Source organism: Saccopteryx bilineata, chromosome 5 (genome assembly GCF_036850765.1).
Source record: "Saccopteryx bilineata isolate mSacBil1 chromosome 5, mSacBil1_pri_phased_curated, whole genome shotgun sequence".
In the NCBI taxonomy this organism is placed as follows: domain Eukaryota; kingdom Metazoa; phylum Chordata; class Mammalia; order Chiroptera; family Emballonuridae; genus Saccopteryx; species Saccopteryx bilineata.
The window spans coordinates 95,541,769-95,553,131 of record NC_089494.1 but is presented as its reverse complement, the minus strand read 5'-3'; the positions used below and the strand labels follow the sequence as shown (position 1 = coordinate 95,553,131).

Here is an 11,363-nt window from a genome sequence, read left to right as displayed (position 1 = left end):
GCAGATGCTTTCTCAAAAACAGATTTTACTTTTTTAAAAATATCAAATATAATTAACACCTTCAACATAAAATGAAATCTTTGCTTCCAGATGCATTTCAAGGTGTTGAAATGAATCGACGCAGTCCTCTATGGCTGTTCCCATTGACTTACTGAATCTGCTGCCATCTTTATTTGCTATGACTGAAGAACTGAGAGTGAGCAGGGCCCTTACACTTACAGTATTTGAGGAATGCTTATTAGAACAGGAACATTTTGAGAAGGGTCTCCTGGCCTATTATTCCTGACCAACATGGTACAATGAGTAGGTTAAGAACCAAGTGCCCCCCTGTTATTCTATTACAGAAACACGTTGCTAGAGCATTACCTAGGTTAAGTGGTTTCAGGGAAAGCATCATGGGCATTGTATCTTGATAAATAATTTTTTATAGAGATAAATAATTTTTTATAGAGATAAAAAATTCTTGTTTTGAATATACTTGTTGAAAATATTGGTCTAGTTATAGACATTCAATTCTGTTAATTTTATTCTTTTAAATTAGATTGTCAAACCAATGTTAATTCTAAATCTCAGCTCTCTAGTGAGAGTAAGGGAAATAAAAATTAAAGAGTCAACTTGTAGTTGCAATTATTCTGACTTTAACAAAATACGGATGAACTACTTAATAATAGTTCACTCTGCCATTTCACAGACGGCGGGCCACACGCACGGGCACACACTCACACAGCCCTCTCCACAGACCTGCCTTTTTAAATGTTAAGAATTAAGAATTTACAAACTTTGTATTGCTTATTTGCCCTAATACCAAATCTGACTGCAAAGTTTGAAGAAGTGACAACTTTAATGCAAATTTTTATTCTGGCCACAGCTAAAGACAAAATTTAATCCGAGTTTAAGGGTATAAAAATAGCTCCACACACAGGTAACTTTCAATACTGTATTTCACAAAATCAGGAAAATATTTGAAAAGTAGTTAATATTCCCCTCCTCCCATCAATTAGGAGAGAAAACATATATGGATAGTGGTTGTGAATATATCTTACCATTATAAAATGTGAGCCTGTCACTTTCAGGATAGAAAAGACAGCAAACTAAGCACTATTTCTTGGCTGTGAAATTGTATTATTTTGAGAAGATGTCATCTATGACACAGCTCCTTTGTGTCTAGAGCAAACTGACCGGTGTAGTTCATCTCAGATGATAAACACTGCCCTGAAGAAATGTCTAAAAACCTTTGATGCATATTTATATCTTCATTTTTGAACTCACAAGGAGCACACCTGATACATGACGAGTCCCACAGTATCAGATGGAAGGGACTTCAGAAATAATGCCTACACCCTCTGGTTTGTGAGTGAGGAGGTGATTTGCTCAGTGACTTCTTCCCGAAGTAGGACTCAAAGCCAGTGCTGCGATGTCCCATCAAACATTTTGGAACTCCAACTAGTTAGGTAGAGGACTGTGCACAGATGAGCCTTCCCGTTTCTGCCTCTTACTCTTTCTGCTTTTAACTTTCTGGCCTCATGGACCCTGAACCACTGCTTTCTTTGATCTGCAAGTGCCTCTGTGCCCAGGCCTCTGTCTGGCTCCCTGACCTCGATCTATCATATTTCCTGCTTCCGATTTTGCTCCCTCTCAATGGGCCCAACTGGACATCTAAACCATTGCCTGCTCTGTGTAGCAGCCCTGCTAGACCACTTGGGGCCCTTGTCTACCCTCCTTCCTGGCCACTCCTCACACTGCAGTGTAGAGAAATAAGTCATTTCAAAAACAGGAAAGTTACAATTTACCTGTCAGTAAACAGAAGATGGTTTATCAACAGACTTTACCTTAATGACTACAAATGTTTACCTCCTGCTTTCTAGAATGCAAAGAAAACCTTGGAAATGTCATAATATCTTACAAACATTTGCAAAACAGATCCTTGTTCATCTGGAAAAGAAACAATTGTATTCGTTGTCTCTTGATACAAGGAAAGTGTTCAATGAGAAACTTATAGATAGGTGTATACACACATAAATGAGATATGCTAATTAAAATGGCAGAGGGCCCTTTATTAAAAATTTATTTTACAATCTAGCTCTTCAAAATATCTTTACATCAACAAATAACAGCAGCCTGACTACTGGAATCCTAAATGCTTTATCTCGAAATTCTTATAGTTGTAGCTGAACCCAACTATTTTCAAGGAATCAAAATAATTGGTTTTGTTAGAAGTACTTTGATTTCTTTATTTTTTACCCATGAAAAAAATTAAAACCAGTATATCTCTGTGTTCATTTTAGGGATAAGGTGGCCCCACTCAGGGTATTTCCCATGTTTGTTCGAATTACAGCTGTTTATCTAGCAACTTCTTTAAGATAAATTAAATGCAAATGTAACCTGTGAGTCATGGGAATACCTGCCAGACCTCTTATTAATACCCTCACTTAAAAACCCTATGCCAGAGCCATTAATTTGCTAAAAGAAAAGTGCTAAAGCAGCCCTTTGCCACAAACAATTCTGAGATGGCCGCCCAATTAGTCCCATCGCGTTCCGATCCTCCTTTCAGACTGTGGCCCTCTGAGGACACAAGAAGGCTCCGATGATAACCTGGCAACCTAGGTAGAAACCCAGCCAAGAGTGAGCGTTTGAAGCTGCAGTTTGGCTGCCATCGTGTCGGCAAAAAGAAAGAATTCAGGCACCATGTCATCCAGTACAAAGGATAAAAACGGATTCAACCGGAAATTCAATGTGGCACCACATATGGGATACATGAGTGCGGTTATACAACAGGCCACATTTTTTTTTGAACAGTCTCCTCCATGTGATGCCGAGGACATGTGTAACCATCATAACGTCTCTAGGAATCTGTATTTAATTTGAGTTGGGGTGGTGGCAGGGATTGGAGATCTGAAGCCGCCACAGGTTTGTGGCAGATGGCTCTGTGTCAGCTATGACAAGCAGCCAGGCTCAGCTTCCTCTGCAGATTTCCTTTTCTCTCTGATCAGGTAAATATGGGCACACTCTGGAAAGTTCTACAGATTCTGCCTTAGGCTGCAAGTTTGTGACTTAGCCCCATCTGTCACAAATCTTCCTTTGGTTCTGTTGTGAGCAGAGACCTGAATTTACCATGTAGGGCTGCCCAAGAAAAAGGAGTCATTTCACCCTGTAATGAGAAGGGAGAGAAGAGAAAGCAATGAAGAAGCATTATCGACCTAAAGACTGAAGTATGCTGAAAATTTATATTGCAAATTTGCATAACTTACATCAACTGGATTTCAAAAAGCCACCAAGTAAATGGTTCTCAAGTGTTAGCACCTCAAGAAATCCCAGTTTCTGATTGGTTAAAAGAATAACTACTTTCAACTACAGGGAAACGCTGTTTTTTTGCAAATAGGTACATTCTGTGGCACATATATGTCCTGGTTTATGTTATGGATGAAAGCTATTAGAAGTTTATTATCCAACTTTTAACTTTCATAAACACAAGATATACATATTTTTGCTAATGTGAATTTTACTTTTAAGTGGTGAAGACACAAGAGAAATGCCATTACAATTATGTGGAATTTACAAAGCACTTCAAGTTTACTAACGGGTTTCTACTCATTATTTCATTACAGGAGTACCTCAGGGGGAAAATGCTATTAAGAATTAAGAAAAAAAAAGTCTTCCAAGTTTACAGATGAATCATATAAAGGTTAAGAAGTTTACCTAGAGCCAGGCTGCAAATGAGCAGCAGACAAGGAGGAGGAGTCAAAACCTCTAACTGATCGGAAGCACCCGAAGTGTACCTATTGTGCTAACGGGTTTTTACTTTTATTTCACTTGGAGAAATCAAAGAGAAGCCAAGCCAAATAAAATCAAGGAAGGAAGTGAAGACGAATAGAGGGAACAGTGTGTGTGTGTGGGGGGGCACACTGAGAATTTGCCTTAAATCGTGCTGCTGCTGGTGAGAGGTTTTAGAAATGTCACAAGCTTTTAAGTTTTCATTTTTAAGGAAATAGTGAGTTTGGAGAACTGTTAATATCAGTGAGCGACACTTTAGTCACATCTAGAGCAGAAACTCAAATTAAAAGAGGGCTATAAGTGGCCAGTCTCTTAAAGGAAACTTAAAGTGGCTTAGTTGTGGTTTGGGTAGATATGGCCTGATATAATTAAGACAACCACTAATGGCTTTTCTGGGCACCCAGTCTGAATTACAAGCTTAATTATTGTCTGGATTCACTTTTAAGGCAGAAATCTGAAAATTCTTCTCTCATCCAAATAACAACAGGTTACCAAGATTTCAAGAATGTTAAAGAATTTGAAGAGGACAAAATAAAAATCAACAGCTATCACCTGAAAAATCTTAAGAAACTATAGGTGACTTTAGCAAGACACAAGAAAGAATGACATCTCTTTTTTTCTCAGATAGAATATTGCTAACTTTGTAAATAAAAGTAACAAGAGATAGGGCAGGTATATAAGATACTTAGTCTGGGAAGTATGTACCTATACAACTGCCCTATTTGTACATTTTTTGCTATTTTCAATACCAGTAACAGGGAATGTCCACACATTTTTTTTCTAAAGCATTTTAAAATATAATGATCAAAGGTTTTCTAAAAGCATAACATATTGATCTCAAATAATTGTTAGGACTATTCAGAAAGTAAATGCACATAGTGAAAATAAGGCAAAAAAATATACAACTTCATGGTATCAAACTTCCTTGGGTTATAAAAGGAAGAACTGTTGTTAGTGTAAGAAGTCATTCCCTGGTTAATTAATTTCTTATTAGTTCTAGAATCTGTATGCAGGTGAGATTTGGGAGGCACAGAGCTCCTGTTTCCTCTATGCAGCAAGTATGTGGCCAGTGTGTCTAATCTACGGAGAAAAGGAAGCGTCTTGAAAGAACAAGAAAACTGCAGCCGACAATTAAACCAGGTGTAAACTTTTTAAAAAAATGGTTTTAGCTTTTAAAAATAAAAAAAATTTAGATTTTTAACCTATAAGAAACATTTCATTTCTGCATGCAATGGGTTTCTCTTAAGATCTTAAGAATGTGTGTGTGTGTGTGTGTGTGTGTGTGTGAGAGAGAGAGAGAGAGAGAGAGAGAGAGAGAGAGAGAAAACACTGCATGCACAGGAGGAATTTAAGTCTGAAACCTTTCAGGTGAGAAGTCATGGGCACAGTGTTCAGTAACAGAAAGAGTCACTTCAGGGAAAAAAAAGTACCAAATTCTGTTCTACTTTTCAGTTACTAGCATTCTGTTTCAAATCCTGCTTCAAGTTATAGCCCCTAAACTCCTGCTCACATTGAAAGTATAATGTCTCATGTGAGAAGATAGCCAAGTGTTAGTAGCCTTGTTCTAGTCATTACATTTCTAAGTGTTAATTCATATGAAAAATCCTATCCTAAAGTGAACTCTATATGATAAGCAGTTGAGATGACTTTAAGATGTAAACTTTTTAACAAAAATAAGAGTAAGGTGTAAAAATGTAAAAGGAGCAAATTAAAAAATTCAGTGACATTCTATCCTTTTAGATCTTAGAAGCATATGTTTTATAAAAGCAAAACAGCACTGTCCCATGGAATAACCCTGAAAACCCTCCTCAACACTCTATTTAGAGTACACACGAAAGGCTCTTCAACTGCATAAGAAAAGTAGGTAAAAAGCAGCCTTGGGAAATAATTTTCTGGTATTTAGTGAAGGCAAATGTTACCTGAAGTGTATATTTATAATACATAAATTAAAAAGATATCATAACTTATATCTTAATCATAAAGTCTTAGAAGGCATTCCTTTTCTCTCTTGGCTCTAAATCCTGATACAACCAAAATCTGTGATTCTTCCTGTCATTTTTACCAGTTTTTGCTGAAAACTGCATCTTAAAGCTCTTAATTGCTTTTAATTCTTGGGCCAATTTATTAATTTTTGAGATTGATCTTTTAGATAAATATGGTCAAGATCTATGAGCGAGGACATACATGAAAATGTATAAATAGATTTATAAAAAAAATTCCCAGCAGAAGACATAAAAATGAACTATACATATAAATTCTTGTAAATGCTTATGCATGAAATATTAACTTATAAAACTTTGAGATAGAGGTTTTTAGGATGTACAGACTAAAAATGTATGTAAAAAGCAGTAACGTGAAATAGCATCGAAGGTATGGCTTATCTTTTAAGCTGCTGTTGGAACAACTAGTATATTAACAGCACACCGAGCTGACATTCTTTCAGAGTTTTTCCAGAAGAAGTTTGTAAAATAAATAATTATAGCTATGTTATGGCAGTAGCTGTATTAAAATATTTCATCTGGAGATCTGTTTTCTTTTGCTACTAAAGGCAACTTGTTGCAGTAACTTTTGAAATGATTAAAAATTTGCAGATGCAAAACAACAGGGTTCCTAACTTGAGGCTTAGTTAAAAACTGATAAATTTTGATGGTGGAAATATAATTATCCTTATACCTCACCATTATCATCACAAGATAAAAACTTTTTAAAAATGATGGATGATAAGTTATGATGGTAATCATTTCATAATATATGAAAGTCAAGTTATGCTATATAGCCTAACAGTGCTGTATATTAATTATATCTTAAGAAAAGTGAAAAAAAAAATTCACCAGAACAGAAAAAACATCAATAATTTGATGGTGAACTCACTGAAAATAGCTCAGTGTCATATAATAGAAAAAGAATCCACTTGTTTAATACTTCCTCTATTTCTTCAATTTCATAATCTGCACATTTTGATAGACTGTCACATGGGAAAATACTTGATTAATATTTTATACAAACAAGACCACTACTGAACTTTAAAACTGAGGAAACCTGGACGTAAACATTGGAGGACTGTTTTGTCTGTGAAGCCTCCTACAGATATGACACAACCGTCCTGACTCAAGGAGTAATCCCGAAGCCTGAAAGTGTGCAGTCAGCATTTTAAACTATTATGAGCTACCTTCTGAACCATTGCCAAGTTAATAGACAATGAAAGATAATGAGCTTGAAATTGGGTGTTAAATTGCATTTTTGGTTCTCTCCCTTTTTCTTGAAGTTTAACTGTTTCCTGCAGAAACAAAGTCATGTTTTGATGTGTCGCTTTGTCAATATGTATGTTAGGTCGCGGAAGGGAAAGGAGAGGCCGGGGGGCCCACTGCATGTCACATGGGAAGGTTAGATATTAACACAGAAAGTGAAAATATGCTGGATTAAAAAACTGCTAGCTTGTAAACTATGCTGAATTTATGGAAAATGAAGGTACTACATTTAAAGAATATTAAAAGGTATATTGCTCATGGCCTAGAGCACCTTCAAAACTCTTAAAGCAGATTTGTCCCAGTTCAGTTAGTTAGACATGTAGTAGGGCCTCTTCGTGTTGTTATTTCAAAAATGTAAAATTCTTGATTTAAGCAAGGTAAAAAAGATAATGAGTAAAGGGCCTGACGAAGATGCTATGTAAATTCTGTTCCTTTAGCCCTTGCCATTCAGAGAGGAGACTGACGGTCTAATTCAAAACAAACTGAGGGGTTTTTATGTCATTTTGTTAAAGTGGGCAAGGGAAACATTTGATTCTTGAAACTCATCTTTAAAATCATTTAAAAATGAACACCATACTTCACTAATGTCATTCACCTGAAAACTTGAGGACTAAAGATTTCATTATGATGGGAAGAAAGGCTTATCCTCATTAGTATAATTGTAGAATCTTTCCTTTTATTTCCTTTTAGACTAATGAGTTACATTAATCCAGGTTCATTTTTATAAGTCTCTTGGGGCTAAATGTAAAGGACAGTCATCTTAGAAAACAATAAATTTTTTAAAAAAAGCATGTACCATGTGTTAAGTGCACGTATTTCATAAGACCTAGGTTAATACAACTGGCATCCAGTTTAATTAATCCTTGTTAGAGTAACAACTAATATCCCTCCCTAGCATGTTTCCTTTAAACATTAGTATGTTAATTAAATGTTTTTTTTTTAAGATTTTTTTCTTTGTACTTCAATATGGCATTTATAGTGCCTAAATCCTTTCTCAATAACTACCTTATAGAGATGTTTCCTTACAATATCAGGTCTCTTGCAGAATTTCTGGAGCCTTTTTGAAAGCTGTTCAGGTGTAGAATACAGATATTCAGCTGCAGGAAAAACAGATACATTTTTAATGAAACAAAAACCTCAAAGCATACACTCGATATTAGTCACTTTACTAATTAAAAATGCATATTGCTCTGTGCCGCCTCGTGTTTTACATTATTTAAGCATGATTTTATAAGGTTACCTCAGCTCACAAGGATGTTTAATGCTAAATAAGACTGTGTAGTTGTGCTGTTTAGACATCTCCTTTGGGTGATTAAAATACATTATTCTAATGTAACACAATGCATATGTGATATATTTAGTGATGAGATTTTTTTCAAAGAACTGGTACTACTGCCGTATGTACCCTGTACAACAGTTGCATATTATTAACTAGTCAATTGTTTAAATAATTTGGTGTGACTTTCAGTGCTCGATTTTTCTCTGTGTATATCATTAAAAAAATCTGTAAGCAATTGCAGCAACACTGACCTGCTTATAAAAATCCATCATTATGGGACGTGTATGCTAACAATGAAGAATGCTATTTGAAAACTTGTTTTTGTTATCTTAAAAGAACAGATGGTAAATATAAGCTTACTCTAATGTATTAAAACATAAAATTTTCCTTAACACTAACATGTTGACTTGCCAAATAAACAATTGCTCCTGCCTAAGTTTATTTTCATACTTTCTCATTTAGAATGAATCATGTATTAAATCTCAACAAAGATGAAAGCACATTAAAGCAGCTACCTGGAAATATTTCTGGATAAACCAAATCTTTGGGACAAAGTGGGTAACAACCACAATAGACAGCTTCCAACCTGAAGAAATTTTAGAAAGAGAATAAAAATATATTAAGAAGACATCACTGATTAGAGCCAGAAAGCAGTTTTGTTTGCCTAAGTTAACAGTATGAGCCCAGAGTTAACTGGGATGAGAAACACGGTTGGCAATACAAGCCTAAAAGCCAAAGTTGCTCTTTTAAAAGATTTTATTGATCATATATGAATTTCATAGAACAGAACCAACAGCATATGTTTTGTTCACTGAATTAATCAAAACGCAGCTCTGCATTTTTTTAAAAATACTGTTTAACACGTTTTATAATCAGCAGATAAACACATGTAACAACATGGTAAAGTATGGACAGATTTCCTTAATAATGCTGCAAAGCCCCAGAATGTTCATTTTTCAAAAATGTTTAAATAAAATAGCAAATACTTAACTTTAACACTGTAGTCGGAGAAATGATCGAGGCCCTTTTAAAAGCATCAGAAAAAAAATTTACAATCTGTTGTGATAGGGCATTTTCATTTTTGAGCTCGTACTTCCAAATGACTTGTTATTGTGCAGAATGGAAAACTGTTCCCCCTTTTATTGAAAATGGCTCACGAGGAGTACCTTAACAAACATTTTTGCTCTCTTGACTAAAATGCCCGTTCTTTTTCCACTTTCTCAGAAAAGAATACTTTGGTTGTTAAACAAAGAAACAGAAAGTTTCACTTTGTGAGAGGCTTTCCCCAAGGACCACCTATACGAAGTTTTTCTTCACATCACGTCACAGAGTGAGGGTTAAGCAGACGGAAGGTATTGCATCTCGAGGGCTGTGTTAGCCCTGCATAATGGCTATTGATCTGACATAATAAACCTTAAAGATACCACTGCAATTTCTGTTGGCTAGGAATTATGCAGTGAAATTCAAAACACTCTTTAAATATGTTTATTTTATGAGGAACTTTGAATTGCATCCAAAATGTTGACCAAAAGCAGAATTTTATTTTGAACTGCAGATTTTTTTCAATCCAAGAATAATCTGAAGTTGTGTCAATGTTTACCTTGTTTACTTACAGCAACAAAGTACATGTAATTTAAGCTGTTTTTAAGTGGGTGATGTGTTCCTTATTTTATTGTTAACTAAAATTAGTTTAAGCCGAAAAAGTATTTACTTTGAGCTGCAAAGTTTAGAAAAATACCGAGTTCAAAGTTTTGTTTGAAAACTGACAGAAGTTACAAAATGACACAGCAGAAAGGCCCAACATCTATAGTTACCAATCATTAATTTCAAAATCCAAACTAATATCTGATATTCTCTTCTCTACATCCATACACAGGGTACGCATAGAAATTCTGGTTGTTAGCACAGCTAAAAACTGCTCTGTGACTGCATTATAAAACAGACACAACAGTTTTGAGCATGTAAACCAGAGATATTCTTTATGAACGAAAAGAAAATACATACTTTATCTGAACACACTTGGTTTTAAAAGCAATGCCAGTTGAAAAGCAAATACATATGAACATTCTCTTATAATTACGTAAAATCAAAAGAGTAAAGTCACAGGCATTTCAAAAAGTGCACATGTTATCTGCTTTTTAATAATGGATTTGAATTAGAGTGTTCTGTTCCCCGAAAGAAAATTGCAGGCCAAGTTACATTTTGAGTCATCTCATGAGCATTTACCATTTCCAAAAAAAAAAAACCCACCAAAAAAACCCCTCTGCTAATTAAAATACGGTGAGATAGAAATGGCATTATTTGATTTAGAAAGAAAAAAATTTACTAGTGGATTTCACCTTTTATTTGTAAATTATCTTCTGTACTTATATTTCTAATTCATCCAAAAACAACCAACACTTTTGGTTATAATTTAACTTGTTAAAATACCAAACCTTACTATATACATTATTTACATCAGAACTATGTTTTAAAACACATTATAAAGGTCATAATATTTTGAAAGAAATTTGTAAAATTCATTCTCATGTTTTTCATATTTTATTTTGTAAAAAACTGATCATCTCATGACAATAATACAATTTATTCATCATTTCAATTCTTATGCACTACCAGTTAAATAATAAATAGGGTTCCAATTGATCTATTGTTAAAATGACTAGCAAATGACCTTTTTATTCCAATTAACAAATCATCTGCTAAATCTATGAATCTTAATATTCAGATCTATTCACTTCAATTCATACAATTTATCTGCAAATAGTTGTTGGGCTTTTGATTCTAAATATAATTAGCTGATAATTTTGCTTGGCTGAATTACTTTTCTGGAGGGCCTGCAAAGGCTCTCAGTCGCATTATCTAGCAATAATGAATCTGATAGGTGAAATTTTTTACTGTAATGAGGATGAGACACAGTTGTGACACCTGAGTCTACTAATAACAGAAGACTGCTAATTATCGACAGCACTTTTTTTGTGTGATGCAAGGAGGAAAAAAAATCCCTCATTATTAAAAAATAAAAAGTTACAATTATAAGTGACACCGGAGGAGAGTAAATAAAATGG

General features: G+C 34.6%; 1 protein-coding gene across 16 annotated transcripts in view; it reads right to left on the bottom strand.

Annotated features, from left to right (window-relative positions):
- Window positions 1–923: 923 nt before the first annotated feature.
- GTDC1 (glycosyltransferase like domain containing 1) overlaps window positions 924–11,363 on the bottom strand; it is a 461,161-nt gene continuing 450,721 nt past the window's right edge. For all 16 annotated transcript variants that reach the window (XM_066279614.1, XM_066279615.1, XM_066279607.1 and 13 more), the window contains 3 exons: window positions 8,814–8,884; window positions 8,025–8,116; window positions 924–3,148 (listed from right to left, as the gene is read on the bottom strand). In XM_066279614.1, coding sequence (XP_066135711.1) covers window positions 3,065–3,148; window positions 8,025–8,116; window positions 8,814–8,884 — 247 coding nt within the window. In that variant the 3' untranslated portion in view covers window positions 924–3,064. The remainder of the gene's footprint in view (window positions 3,149–8,024; window positions 8,117–8,813; window positions 8,885–11,363) is intronic.